This window comes from Microcebus murinus, chromosome 16, assembly GCF_040939455.1.
Source record: "Microcebus murinus isolate Inina chromosome 16, M.murinus_Inina_mat1.0, whole genome shotgun sequence".
Taxonomy (NCBI): Eukaryota; Metazoa; Chordata; class Mammalia; order Primates; family Cheirogaleidae; genus Microcebus; species Microcebus murinus.
The window spans coordinates 33,945,159-33,960,527 of record NC_134119.1 but is presented as its reverse complement, the minus strand read 5'-3'; the positions used below and the strand labels follow the sequence as shown (position 1 = coordinate 33,960,527).

At 42.1% G+C, this 15,369-nt stretch overlaps 1 protein-coding gene across 2 annotated transcripts in view; it reads right to left on the bottom strand.

The window, feature by feature from the left end:
* RPN2 (ribophorin II) overlaps window positions 1-15,369 on the bottom strand; it is a 56,211-nt gene that overhangs the window by 30,510 nt on the left and 10,332 nt on the right. For both annotated transcript variants that reach the window (XM_012754965.2, XM_012754966.2), the window contains exons 3-7: window positions 11,195-11,290; window positions 9,588-9,763; window positions 4,217-4,292; window positions 2,971-3,105; window positions 672-848 (exon numbers count right to left, since the gene is read on the bottom strand). In XM_012754965.2, the coding sequence (XP_012610419.2) occupies window positions 672-848; window positions 2,971-3,105; window positions 4,217-4,292; window positions 9,588-9,763; window positions 11,195-11,290 (660 nt within the window). The remainder of the gene's footprint in view (window positions 1-671; window positions 849-2,970; window positions 3,106-4,216; window positions 4,293-9,587; window positions 9,764-11,194; window positions 11,291-15,369) is intronic.

Genomic DNA, 15,369 nt, shown 5'->3' with positions numbered 1-15,369 from the left:
CATTTAGAGTATTAATAAAATGCTAGTCTCTTACGAAGATCTTAGCTTGTCACTAGCTTCCAAACAGCACCAAAATGCCTCATTTGAAATGAAACTTCTAAGCATATTCAAAATCTGTGCTTTGCTCTGTTCAAAGAGTTAACACAAAAGAGAAGTCCATGCTTACTCCTGAGTGACAGGAAGGACTATGCTATGAAGCGGCAGAAAGATACACTATATTCTATCAGTACCAGGGAGGAAGAGACCTGGTATTTAATTTAACACCTATCAGCACCAGAATACTTGGGAATTAAAACACCTGTGTTAAAACAACGTATCTAGAAAGATTTGGTACTGGGAAATGTATTTTAGAAGCAAGACTTCTCTACACATCCACAGTTATGGACCTGGAAATGCAATTTCCTTACGTTTATTTTATTGAAAGCCAATACTATTTAAAATCGTCTGCCGGGGGCGGGGGAGGCTTTTTGATAGATTTGAAGGGTTCTGTGACTAGTTCACTCAGTGGTCAAGTCCCCATTTCCAGGCTAAGAGAAGTGAACCTTGTCCTACATTTAATGGGTAATTTCCTCATGTGGGCTACAATTGGCTGTGTACTGTGGTCTGGATTTCTGAAAGCCTTCTGCTAGAAATGGCAATCACACTGGCATGTCTGGGCGTGGAAGTCATACCCGCAGGATAGCCTGTTCATGAGTGTCGGAACCAGAGCTCTCAGGCACAACCACAACTGGCACGTGGTAGCGATTCTGGGATAGCGCAGCAGCGGCAGCGGCTACACTGAAGGCTTCTGGGAGGGATTCAAAGTTCTTCTTGCTGAAGATCGCATTCATCAGCTGGATGGCCTGATCCTGGAAGGAAAGGGGAACGAACACAGCTGCAGACCTTCCTCGGGCAGGAAGGTGGGAAGGCCACCCGTCTCCCCACCTGACTCAAGTCATTCCATCTGTTTCAGGTGTTCATACGGACAGTCTTTTAGTCATTAACCCAAACTGGTGGAGGGGGGAAAAAGCAAATATTCTCCATTTAAGCTTAAAACTTGGATTTGGTTGATTTTTTCCATCTCCCACTATAAATTGAAATGCATACATTCATTTGTCAATTATTTAAAGAATGCTTACTATAAAAACACAAGATACTTCCAGATAACTACTGAGATACAAAAGTATATTATAAAATACATATAACAGCAATCATTTGTTAAATGCCTATATATGCCAGGCATTGTGATGGGTGCTTTATATCCATTAACTCGAATCTTGGCAAAAGCCCTACAAAACTGGTACTGTCAATGTTTCCTAAATGAGGAAACTGAAGCCAAAGATGGCTACGTAACTTCTACAAGTTATAACAACAAAAACAGCAAGACCATGTAGGTCTGTTTGTACCCAAAGTCCTTCCAGAAGAAAATTTGTTCTTTCTTGATTCCCATCACCCTCACAGCTAAACTACCCTCCCTCCCAACGTGCCTGTAAGTAGTAAATTGCAGCAAAATTTGTATTTATAAGACCAAACTTCATAGCTAAAATGTGCATTAGAAAGAAACTAAAATAACTCTCCATTAAGACCTAATTATCTACAGCAAGGATAGAAAAAAATATTTTTAAATTAAAAAAATACAAAAAAGAACTAATGGGCTGCTTAGAAAAGAAAAAGCAATTTTTTACAAAAGTAGAACCTAAAAGGCATAATTAAAATTCTAGAGGTTGTTTGCTTAGAAGGAAACATTTTCCACTTCAATCAGTGTTGTTTTTTAAAATCTACCATCTAACAAAAGAGCTCCTTTGTTCCTGATGGTGTTATTCACAATCGACATGAAATAATTTTCTTTAATTGTACCAATTACATTTTTCCATCACCAGGCTGTTGACATGTTAAAATGGATGAATGTTCACCAGAATTGTTATGTCAAAAGAAAGCAGTGACAGCAAAATTACTCTAGCCAAATACCTGGTTTGCAAAAGCTTGGAAATAAAGAGAGAATAAGTTTAAGTTGTATATTACCAATTCATCCATTTTACTGTGTATAGGAGAATCCCCAAATAATTTATACCATAAGTTCCCACAATCCTGCACTTTTACCCATAAGAGAAATTAAAAGGGAGTTTATTTCTAGACATTCTACACTTAGGATGAAGGAAAAGACACCATAGGAATCCAAATACATGAATCAATTATTTGATCATATCCTCTGGAGAAAATATGAAATTAATTTATATGATCCAAGACAGATAATTATTTACTGTTTACTTAAACAATCTTGGCCCAAAACTCATAATGCATAAAGAAAGTTCTAACTTAGAACCCAAATCTCTCCTCCTAAAATTTAAATAATAGCAGCTTATACCTTAAGTACTTTAGATCAAGGGCTGGTAACTGTCTCACAGACAAGGGGTACAAAGAGGGTCCTACTCAAAAAGACTTCCTACACACATTTCAACTAAAGGTTCTTTCAGGTTAATAAGCTCCTCTTGGGAAAAAAGGAATTAACTCTTGGCGGATGCCTCTCAGTGAACTATGTCGATCAGCAAAGATTAGCTAAGATTTAGCCATTGCTGAGCAGGAGGGGCAAAGGAGAATAGGCGATTTTGAAGTACGGGTCACTTTTCAGAGAAAGGATTTGCATGGACCACCAAAGTGGAAAGCATTCATGAGATAAGAAGGAGCGGGTATCAGGAAGAAAAGGGAGATGAAACAAATGTAATGCACTCGGCCTTCCTGCCACTACCTCATGACATGTACATGCCCTATTTAAAGCAAGTGTGATGATTTGTTTACATGACTGTCCAACTGACAACCAGTTTCTTGAGAGCAGGCATTTCATCTTTCTATTCCTCATAAAGCCTAACCCAAGACATTGAATGACAACACCCCAAAGTATTATCTGAACCTCCTTCTCTGACAAAAGCTATCCTTTGCAGATAAAACTGACAACCCTTTTGGGTTTCATCTTGAGAATTGTTAGGCAGGCACCTCCTTAATGGATGGCTCAGTCCCCACATGGTCCATGAGCTTGTAGGTGGCAGCCACAAATAATGCTGTTGTTTCCAGTCCTTCTTCAAATTGGAGATATACGCCCCCCAGTTCATCCAGGCGAGCAACAAGGTCCTGTCATAACAAAACAGAAGCATGTTGGATGTCAAGTGATAGCAGAAATGAGATGCACAAATCACTGTCAACCCCAGTGCAGCCACAATTTTGAGAAATCTCTTACTCTAAAAATCTGAGGACCATCTCAGTCACTTAGTACTTTCTCAGAAAAGGTGCTTAGGCAGAAGGTGAAGTATACCACACAGACACTTGAAGAGAACAGTATCTTTTGCAGCTCTGAAGGTGCTCCTTCCTTGGCCCCTTGTACTCATGCCCAAGCACAGAACTCATGGCACGGAAGGCACCAGCTGCTCTGGGCAGGAGGCTGTGGGCCAGGCTGCAGTGCACCTAGGAAGCATCATGATACAGACGGAGTCCATGGCCATCTATCTGATACAACCTACAAAGCACAGCATTTCCCTTTCTTATTCAATGCTCCGAAAGATGAAGAGAGATATACTGTTCTCCTGGGCAACAAGACCAGGCAGCTAATGTGCCTGTGAAGCACCAGTGATAACAATATCAGGACTTCCACTGGCTATGTACTTCATGAGAGTGGCCCCTGAAGATCAGGATCTCCTGGGTGAACTAAAGGATAGAGCAATAATAAAAGCCACAATGACCACTTCCCGAGCACTGATTGTATACCAGGCACAAATATTTCCTTGGACATTTTGTTCTAATACAAAGAACTTAAGTGTGCCATGGATATAAAAAGCCGGGTGCCATGGCTCACACCTATAATCCTAGCACTCCTGGGAGGCTGAGGCAGGAGGATCAATTGAGCTCAGGAGTTTGAGACCAGCCTGAGCAAGAGCAAGAACCCCATCCCTCTACTAAAAATAAAAAAATTCAGCCAGGTGTACTGGCTCACACCTATAGTCCTAGCTACTTGGGAGGCCAAGGTAAAGGATCGCTTGAGCCCAGGACTTTGAGATTGCAATGAGCTATGATACACTACTGCACTCTAACTGGGGTGACAGAGTAAGATACTATTTCAAAAAAAAAAAAAAGAAAAAAAGAAAAAGAAAAAAATGCAATATAACTGTAACAAATCATGCATGTCTACCTGCAAGACTATTCTACAGAGTGTCAAAGACAAGATCTATTTGTCAAAAGAGATTCACACCTCAATCTCCTCCACGATGTTCCTCAGGTCAGCCTGCTGGGACAGGTAGGATGCTGTCTGCAGAGCCTGGACCGTTCTGGAAGGTAAAAAGTAGAACCCCAATGAATGGCAAAGCAAGTCTCCTTTCAACTATTCACCCCTTCTCATATCCAGACACCTTCACGAATATCTTGCTCCTGTTCTTTAGAAGTATGAGTTGGTCTCGGCCTTTAAGGAGTTTATTTATTAATATAATCTAGTTGGAGCAGATGTGATAAGGAGTGGAAAAGAACATCACAGCTTGAGAAGACAATCCAGGCAATAATACTGGCAATAAGAACTATGGGCACAGAAGAGAGAGGGAGCACAGGTTCACCACTGCCCACTCCCTCCACATTGGTTTTGTTCCTAATAGCACCACTTGTAGAACACTGAGACCAAGAATTAAATTTCTAAGAGATATGCTCTTTGTGGGAACAGGATTCAACCAAGGTGTACTTGGCTGTACGTTGTACAAGACACTATGCTAGGGAGAAGTTGGTGCCTGTTAATTTTCTATATTTCTTACTCCAAAGCCAAAGAAATATTATGGAATCTGCATCTGTAGATTGTTAGGTAGAATCTGGAGCTCCTTTTCTGAAAACTAGAACAAAGCAATACGAAGAGGAAGCATTTGGTAAACATGCTGAATGGCTAACACTTGGGCTACCCTGCTGGGGGACCTGAAAGTCACTCGGCCTTTCAGCATTAAATAAAAGGAAAGGAACAGAGGACTTATTCCAAAAGCAGAGTCTATTCTTTTTTCTTTTCCTACCATTTATTTTTTATCATAAAAGTACATATTTGTCAAAAAATTCAAACAATACATTACCAAAGAAGTTAAAATTCCTGTTAACACCCACCCTTAAAAGAGAACTGTCCTCCAATTTTTTTTTTTTTTTTTTTTTTTTTTTTTTTTTTTTTGAGACGGAGTCTCACTTTGTTGCCTAGGCTAGAGTGAGTGCCGTGGCGTCAGCCTAGCTCACAGCAACCTCAAACTCCTGGGCTCAAGCGATCCTTCTGTCTCAGCCTCCCAAGTAGCTGGGACTACAGGCATGAGCCACCATGCCCGGCTAATTTTTTCTATATATATTAGTTGGCCAATTAGTTTCTTTCTATTTATAGTAGAGACGGGGTCTCGCTCTTGCTCAGGCTGGTTTCGAACTCCCGACCTCGAGCAATCCGCCCGCCTCGGCCTCCCAGAGAGCTAGGATTACAGGCGTGAGCCACCGCGCCCGGCCCTCCAATTTGTTTTTAACTTAATAATATATGTATACCTCTTTCCATGAGTACATATAAATGTACCTCATTCTTATTAACAATGACATAGTTATACTGTCTAAATGTACCACAATTTACTCTCTTAATCTCCAATTGACAGACATTTGTTTTACTAGGTCATTCAATGGTACAACTGACAACCCTTATATATATCATTTTCTAAAAATGTGAGGTGAAATTCTCATAACAAAATCAACCATTTTAAATTGAACAGTTCAGTGGCACTAATTACATTTGCAATGCTGTGAAACCACCACCTTGGTATAGTTCCAAAATATTCCCACCTAGTCCAAAATAAAATCCCTTACCCACTAAGTGGTTTCTCTCTACTCTGTCTTCCCCCAGCCCCTGGCAGCCACCAATATGTCTCATGGATTTATCTATTCTAGATATTTCATATAAAATGAATCCTACAATATGTGACTGTTTGTGACAGTCACATATTGTAGGATTTATCTATTCTAGATATTTGGATTTATCTATTCCAAATAGATTCAAATATCTAGAATAGTTTGGATTTATCTATTCTAGATATTTCATATAAAATGAATCCTACAATATGTGACTGTTTGTGACTGGCTTCTTTCACTAGCATAATATTTTTAAGGCTCATCCATGTTATAGCATGTAGTAGCACTTCATTCTTTTTTATGGCTTATTCGTATATTTTTACCCATTTATGAGCATACTTCTATAAGGTAAACTTTTTAAGATGGAGTATGATCAGTATGTATACATAGTATTTATTAGATTCTCTTTGCTTAATGAAGATGATATAGAAAATATAAATGGTGCTTTTCTGGGTGCAGTGGGGAAAGCTGAGGCCCCCTGGTGGTTAAACAGGCTGCTGCTCAACCCAGAATGGCTCTCTAATTCCTAAGAGATGACTGGGCCCTTGTGTAAACCCACCATCTATCAAGTCAGTGTGTCAGGGAATGTACAGCAAGAATCCGTCTGCTTATGTGGAGATCATAACAGTTTAGATTCCTTCCATGGAAAACTAATTCCATTAAGATGACAAGTTGGAAAATGGAGGGGTCACAATTCACACAGAGAGAAGCCCCAGAGTATTCCACAACTCCAATGGGATACTTGTTGTTATAATGTACTTAAGAAAATGAAATCTGAATTTCTAAACAAGAGTAAAATTCCACATCTGCCCATGATAATTGCTGAGCACAGAAAAGGCCGTTAAAATAGCCTAGAAAGAACTTTTCAATTAAGATATTGTTTTTCTCTTCTTCAGAATGAGTGCCATACTAGTAACAATCTCAGAAGTTTTAGAATGAAATTAATTCTCTTAGCTTTAGAAAAGTTTCGCCACTGACTTTAATTAGTTATTCCCCAGACAGCAATTTCTTTTCCCCTGGAGTACTATATTCAAGAAAACAGATCCTGCCGGGCGCGGTGGCTCACACCTGTAATCCTAGCACTCTGGGAGGCTGAGGCGGGCGGATTGCTCGAGGTCAGGAGTTCGAAACCAGCCTGAGCAAGAGTGAGACCCCGTCTCTACTATAAATAGAAAGAAATTAATTGGCCAACTAATATATATATATATAAAATTAGCTGGGCATGGTGGCGCATGCCTGTAGTCCCAGCTACTCGGGAGGCTGAGGCGGAAGGATTGCTTGAGCCCAGGAGATTGAGGTTGCTGTGAGCTAGGCTGACGCCACGGCACTCACTCTAGCCTGGTCAACAAGCGAGACTCTGTCACACACACAAAAAAAAAAAGACAAAGAAAACAGATCCTATCTTGCTAATATACAGCAGATGATTCAGAGAAATTGGTTTATGAAAGACCACAATGACATCTTTTCAGATGGTTCATTCAAACCCATAAATATTTTTTTTGTTTCATTCAAGACAAGTTTACAAACATATATTTCCCAGAATAAGTCCACTTAAATATAGAAGACCCATTTAGAAGAGTCCTAATTTATATCATATTTCCTTAAATAGAGCAAATTAGTAGTAATATTAGGCATCCCACCAGTTTGATCTTCACAATAACCCTGAGAAAGATACTGTTTTCTGGGTTTTACAAATGAAAACTCCAGGTTTAGGGGGGTTACACAGCCTGCTTACAGTCACAGAGGTATTGAGTACAAGAGTATGGATTTGAACAAAGGTTTTTATGATCCAAAGCATGTGCTCTTTCCACCTGAGGCTTTCTACAAGACAGTAGAAACACAATATATAGTTTTAGCTTTTATTAACTCTTTGTTGGGCACATACTATGTGCCAGGCTCTGTGGGCACTGCAAATAAAGAAGCTTATAATCTAATACAGAAATAATTATAACTCAATGAAGGAAGTAATCAGCTAAGAAAGAGACCTAAAAAGGAAATGATCTAGAAAACAAACTCCATTTCTTGAATGCCCACTGAGAACCGGGTACTGTGCAAGGCTCTTCACATCTATAATCGCATTTAATCCTAACATTCACTGTATGATACAAGGACTATCGGTTCCATTTTACAGATGAGGCTTAGAGAGGTTAGTAACTTGCCCAAAATCACACAGCAAAGAACGAACACAGCTGGTGTTCACACCCAAGTCTGTCTGACTCCACAGTGGAGGTACTGCTTTTGTACTTCTTCCTGTTCCGGAGAAGATTTTAGCTTGGAGGGAATGGGAAGTTGTTTTTTCTTTTTTGGTAGAAGTGGCATCAGAGAAGTAAGGCACTGACAGGTACATCACGGCATGAGATTGTGGTGACTGGGGAAGCATTCCCCACAGAGATTACGAGCAGAGACCAAAATATTCGGCCTAAAATCAAAGGGCCAAAAGTGTCAAGCCCTGGGCAAAGTCACCCTCAGAGCCACTGATCGCTGATCACGTGAATATGAGTAGGATGTGAGAGTGACAAAGAAAGAATGTCGACTGATTGTGAGCACTGCCCTAACAAAGCTTCAAGTTTAGAAAAAATTTAGCTGTTATCAAAAAACTGGGAAATAATCTCACTGTTTTAAAAAGGGGAATTCGTGTTACCAACCTCTTGCTTAATAATTTACAGGTTCCCCAGGCATTTCACACCCTCTTTCAGGGTTTACAATTGAGTGGGGTTTCAAACAATACAAAAATATTGTTTTCAATGAAGAGTTTTAGTGTCAAAGGAAAAAACTACATATATTATCACTTATAAGTTTAGCAAATATTCTGAAGTCAGTTACAATATTATAATAAACACAGGAAAGTTGTTCCAAGCCCCTTTCTTTTTTTTTGTTTTGTAGATAAGAGTCTCACTTTGTTGCCCAGGCTAGAGTGAGTGCCATGGCGTCAGCCTAGCTCACAGCAACCTCAAACTCCTGGGCTCAAGCAATCCTATTGCCTCAGCCTCCCGAATAGCTGGGACTACAGGCATGCGCCACCATGTCCAGCTAATTTTTTCTATATATATTAGTTGGCCAATTAATTTCTTCCTATTTATAGTAGAGATGGGGTCTCGCTCTTGCTCAGGCTGGTTTCGAACTCCTGACCTCAAGCAATCCGCCCGCCTTGGCCTCCCAGAGTGCTACGATTACAGGCGTGAGCCACCGCGCCTGGCCTCCAAGCCCCTTTCTATAAGGTGCTTCTCCTTCACCTGAGCCTTTTGCAGAGCAGGATAGTCTGATTCCTAGAATATTCTACCCTGAGTACCCACTTCTCCCACCACATGCTGTCTCTCACAACTTCCAAGGATTCCTTAAACCTTTCTTCTTTACAGAGCCTCCACTGCCAATGTCCCTGGCTGAGCCTCAACAAGAGATGCATATGGCTCTTCCTGGGTTATCTATCCTTGCTCAAGCCCTCTAACCTCAAAAGGCAACTGGGTCTCTAGGTGGCTGCATCTTCATGCTGTGACTCAATACTTGCCTTCTGCTTAAGCAGTTTACAGAAGACTGTGTCTATGTGAGCTCCATGAGGACAGGGACCTTACCTGCCTTAATGCAATATTATGTCTGCAGTGCCTAGCAGAGCACCTGGCACATAATAGGTGCCCAGGAAATATCTGCTGAACTAATGAATGAACCCTCTCAGGATAGTACCCAGGACAAATGAAGCCTGAGAGGTGCTCAAGATGACAACTCACGCTAGCACAGTTTCTTCCTTGCTGAGACGAGCAGTAAGGGCACCAAGAGCTTCTTGTGATGCCAAGGGAAGGCCAAGACCACTGAGGGCTGCAACTGCATGGTAGATCTGGGTAACAGATGAGTCTTCACTGACAGCTGCCAGAAGCAGATCTTTGGTCTCATTTGAAATAGAGATCTAGGAATGAATTGGCAGACACAGAGTTTTAGAACAGGTTTTGGCAATTTGCGGCAGACATGCCAAGGATGGCATGCAGAGCAGCTGCCAAAGTCACACCGCCTCATACATACTCATTCCCTAATCCCTAGACACCAGAATGCAATGTTTGCAAAACTTCTGTACAACACTTTTGAAAAGATGCTGACAAGTTACTTGTCTACTTTTATGGTTCTCTATGTTCAATAAAATGATGTCCAGAAATTTGGTGTGGAGGTATACTTTGATTTTTTTTTTTTTTTTTTTGAGACAAAGTCTCACTCTGTTGCCCAGACTACAGTGCTGTGATGTCAGCTTGGCTCACAGCAACCTTAAAACTCCTGGGCTCCAGGGATCCTCCTGCCTCAGCCTCCTGAGTAGCTGGGACGACTTTTTTCTCGTTTTCTTTTTCTTTTTGGGGGGTAGAAATCAAGAGTTTTGCTCTTGCTCAGGCTGGTCTAGAACTCCTGAGCTCAAGTGATCCTTCCACCTTGGCCTCCCAGAGTGCTAGGATTATAGACAGGAGCCACTGGCCTACTTTGAACACTTTGAAATGTTAAAGAGAGATAGAAAGAAAAAAATCAAGATCTCCTAGAAGAAAAGCAACAACTGTAGGAAAAAGTTATTTAAGGCCAGGCGTGGTGGCTCACACCTGTAATCCTAATACTCTGGGAGGCCAAGGTGACAGGATCCCTTGAGCTCAGGAGTTTGAGACCAGCCTGAGCAAGAGCAAGACCCCAGCTTTATTAAAAATAAAAAAATCAGGCAGGTGTTGTGGAGTGTACCTGTAGTCACAGCTACTCAGAAGGCTGAGGCAGGATGATTGCTTGAGTCTTGGAGTTTGAGGCTGCAGTGAGCTATGATGATGCTACTGCACTCTACCCAGGAAAAAATAAACAAACTATACTTTCTTAAGAAAAAAAAAATCACAGGAACAGAATTCCCACCCACACCAATGGATTCTCATTGTTAAAAAAATAATAATCTAGGGCCGGGCGCGGTGGCTCACGCCTGTAATCCTAGCTCTCTGGGAGGCCGAGGTGGGCGGATTGCTCTAGGTCAGGAGTTCGAAACCAGCCTGAGCAAGAGCGAGACCCCGTCTCTACTATAAATAGAAAGAAACTAATTGGCCAACTAATATATATAGAAAAAATTAGCCGGGCATAGTGGCACATGCCTGTAGTCCCAGCTACTCGGGAGGCTGAGGCAGGAGGATCGCTTGAGCCCAGGTGTTTGAGGTTGCTGTGAGCTAGGATGACGCCACGGCACTCACTCTAGCCTAGGCAACAAAGCGAGACTCTGTCTCAAAAAAAAAAGAAATAATAATAATAATAATAATCTGATATGACCCTTCCTCTTTAAAAATGCATTTTACAGTTTAAAGTAAATGTCAATGTAGGAACCTGGACTCACCTCACACCCTGAGAGAGCCTTGCTGGACTGGGCGGCGTAGAAGAGGGAATCCACGTTGCTGGGGTCAAGGTTAGATTTAATGAAGGTGCATGCTTTCTAAACAAGGGAGAAAAGTCAACATTAGTGGTGACATATGCAATGGAAAAGCAAAGTTATTTTTGGATAAATAAAATTCTAAGTCATCTATGATGGCTTGAAGAATGAGCTACACAAGATAGAGTTTTTTAAGCAGTTATTTTCCTTAGGACACTGTATTACCCAAAATTGTTCAATTCATATAAGGAGCAATAAGACTGAAGGCACCTTAATTCTTTCTAAACTTTAGGAAGGAAAGAAAGAAACCGCTTCACCAATCACCTGCTGTGGCCATCACCTTCCTTCTCTGACATCCATAAAAGATGATCTTCCTTTTAAGGAATATAAGGACCCTTTGGTAGATACTGTCACCATCCTTATTTAACTTAAAAAGAAACTGAGGCTTGGAGTTGGTAAGTAACCTGATGAAGGTGACAAAGCTAATAAGTGGCAGGGAGTCTCCTCTGACTCTAACCATACTGGCATCTCCACTTAGGAGTCTCCAAAGCTAAGTCAGGCTCAACAAATCTAACATGAGCTCAAAACCTTCTATTTCTTCACCTGGACTTCCCAGCTCATGTACAAGAAATCACTATGCATCTAACTACCCTGGGAACCATTCTTGACTTTTCCCTTCCCCTTCAAGCCTATCAAATCTACCTCCTTGTCATTTCTCAAACCTAGTCCTGCCCTCTGGCTTCTGTCATTGCCTTAGGGTGAGCCCTTGTCATTTCTTACCTAGACTGTCACAACCGTCTCCTAACTGGTCTCAAGCCATGCAATCCATTCTGCACACTGCTTCAAGTGTGACCTTCAAAGAGTGTAAATGTAACTGTGTTGCTGTGCTATTAAAACCCTTTGGTGGTTCCTTATATATAATTCTCAGATAACAGCAAAAGTTTCTGATACGGGATAAGATGCCCTCTTGACCGACCCTCCCACTCTGTGCCAGCGGCAACACCACATCCCCACCTCCAACTCCAAAATCCTACCCTCCACCCTACTGCAACTATACTACACCCTCGCCATTTAGTACTTTTGAACCTGCTACTCCCTCTGCCAGGAGCACCCTTTCTTTTGTCCCTATCTGCCAAACCAGGTCTTATCTTCATCTCTGCTCGGATGTTACCTCTTCCAGACATTCATTCCAGGAGAGGCCAGGAGTCCTCCCTCTCAACTGCTCCCCAAAGCACTTGCCACACTGTATTAACTACCTCCTCCAGTAACTTGCTACCTGAGAGCAGGGACTTTGCTGAACACCCATCACAGTGACCGGTACAGAGTAAGCACATAACAAAACCCATGCTAGTTCTAGTCTATCAAACTCGAAGAAATATTATTGAATGGTTATATTACTAAATATTTTGGTTGAAAAAATATAAATTTCAACCATTCAAAATTATATGGGGCCGGGCGCGGTGGCTCACGCCTGTAATCCTAGCACTTTGGGAGGCCGAGGCGGGCGGATCGCTCAAGGTCAGGAGTTCGAAACCAGCCTGAGCGAGACCCCGTCTCTACCAAAAATAGAAAGAAATTAATTGACCAACTAAAAATATATATATACAAAAAATTAGCCGGGCATGGTGGCGCATGCCTGTAGTCCCAGCTACTGGGGAGGCTGAGGCAGTAGGATCGCTGAGCCCAGGAGATTGAGGTTGCTGTGAGCCAGGCTGAGGCCACGGCACTCACTCTAGCCTGGGCAACAAAGTGAGACTCTGTCTCAAAAAAAAAAAAAAAAAAATTATATGGCAATAATAACAGTTCAAAATAGGTGCTTCTGGGGCACAGGACAGGGAGTAGGGCAAGGTGGACCATGAAATAGATTGTTGCTTTTCACTAATAACGATTCTGCATTGCTTGATATTTAGGGATCTTATAAAACAAGTTAATCTACTCAAGAAGTCCATCCTAGCAGCAGAATGTAAGCTTAAGACATGTGCTTGTCGCCATCTGGTGTTTTAGCAATGGAATGACAGCACTCAAGACCCCAAAACTAAGATTGCTTGGTTACTTCTACTTCCATTGCTACTTCTTTTTGAGCAATTAAAATGTGTCACCGCTGTCCGAAATGCCTTATGTGCATTTCTCATTTAATCCTCAAATAATCTCCTGCATTAGGTGCTCTTATTATCTTTATTTTACAGACAAGAAAACTGAGGCATTAAAGAGGCAAAGTAACTTGTCCAAGGTCATAACTGGGAGAACTAGAATTCAAATCCAGGCAGTCTGGCTCCAGAATCTCAGCTACACAACCTCTATCTCTCAAGAGACAACTAAAAATGATCTGTTCTGGAGTAAAACAGGAATCATGCCTATACTAATTCTCTGCAAAGACAAATCAAGGTAAACAGGTCCAGCATTCAGTAGCTCGAAAGCCCAGGATGTTAATGGTATAGTTTTAACAGCAGCAGCAGCAGGGGAAGATCTCTCAGAACATGCTCAGTGAACCCCACCCAATGCTGAGCTTCAGCCAGCCGCTTCTAGGGGATTTGACTCCAGCTGCCCTATCATGTTCCAGACTCATCTTCCCAACTGAAGGCTGGAAATCATCCCCTAAATGCCCACCTACCTGCTTCCTTCCAACTTTCTGTGCCCTGTGTTAATTAATACTCCAATTATCTAGACATCCTCCAGAGCAAAGAATAGCAGTGCTTTCCTCTACTATACATTTTCCCCTACAACACCCTGAACCTAATCAGGTACCAAGTCCTATAGAAAAGGGAGCAAATCTCTCTCATCTGCCCTCCCCTCCCTCTATTTCCACCATAAATAGCTCCCAGCTACTCTTGCTGCCTCTTAAACTGTGCTTTGTAATCTCTGCAGATGTCCTTACCATGATGCACTACCCAGGCGCACCCTGGCTGGAGCCCTACACCAGATCCTTTGTCACCAGGCCCATTATCCCATGTGCCCCCACACACTTCTGCTCCAGCTGCCCCAACCAGAACTCACTGCCCCAAAACACAAGCACTTTTAAGTCTCCAGGCATTGGTACAGCCTGTTCTTTCCTCCTGGATGCCCATTATTTCATCAATTCACCTTCTCCTAAAACATATTAATAAAACTCAAGACTTGTTTTAAAATACAACTTCGCTCAGTCTTTCTCTCCCCTCCAGCTACTACCACCTCTCTTCCCACACAGCCAAACTCCTCCAAAAAGCTGCCTGTGCTCAAGTCTTCATTTTCTCACCTCTACTTGCTCCAATTTGGTTCCTGCCCCTGGCATGCTACTGGTGACCAATCTGTTAAAGCAAGGGACATTTTCCAGTGTTCATTCCCTCAACACTGGATACTTTCTCATCCTGAAATGTTTGCTTCCTTTGGTCTGTGGGATTCCACCGCACTTTCCTGGTTTTCTTCCTACTTCTCTGGCAGCTCTTTCTCAGTTTCAAGCTCTCCTGCCTGGCCATTCAATACGGGAGTTTCTCACCTCCTAGGCCTACCTCTCATTCCAAACCCTTCCTCTCCCTAGGCCATCTCATTCATGCCCACGGCTTCATCCCAAACCTCCATGCAGATAATTCTCAGAATTTTATCTCAGAATTCTGTACCTCTAGCCTAGACTTCTTTCAACAGCCACTCATATGACGCAAAGGCACTTCAAGCTCAACATGGTGAAGACCAAATGCACGATCTTCCTTACACAAACCTAATTCTCTTCCTGTGTTCCCATCTCAGGAAATGGTCTGACCATCCATCCATGCAGCAAAAATAGTAGGAAATCTGCCTGTTATCTTTTACACCCCTTCTGCGTTCAATCTAGCCCCAGAGCCCCCTGCTATAGTGTGTCCTCCACAATGCAGAGCAGAAATCTCCCCCAAATGCAGACTGGAATCACTGTTTAAAATCAATTTCACTGTTTTAAATCAATTTCTCATCAATTGGAGAAAGATGAGAACCTTTCCTGTGGCTGCCAAGGCACTGTGGCTGGGCCCTAGCCTGTCTCTCTAGCCTCACTCCTCTCCCTCCCACTCTCTGTTTCACACATGGCCTCCTTTTAGACTCTCAAATATAACCTGCTCTCTACCCACACAGGCTATTCCCTCTGCCTCAAATCCCTTCCCTTCCCCACATCTCCCAGTTAACTCCTACTTTCCCTT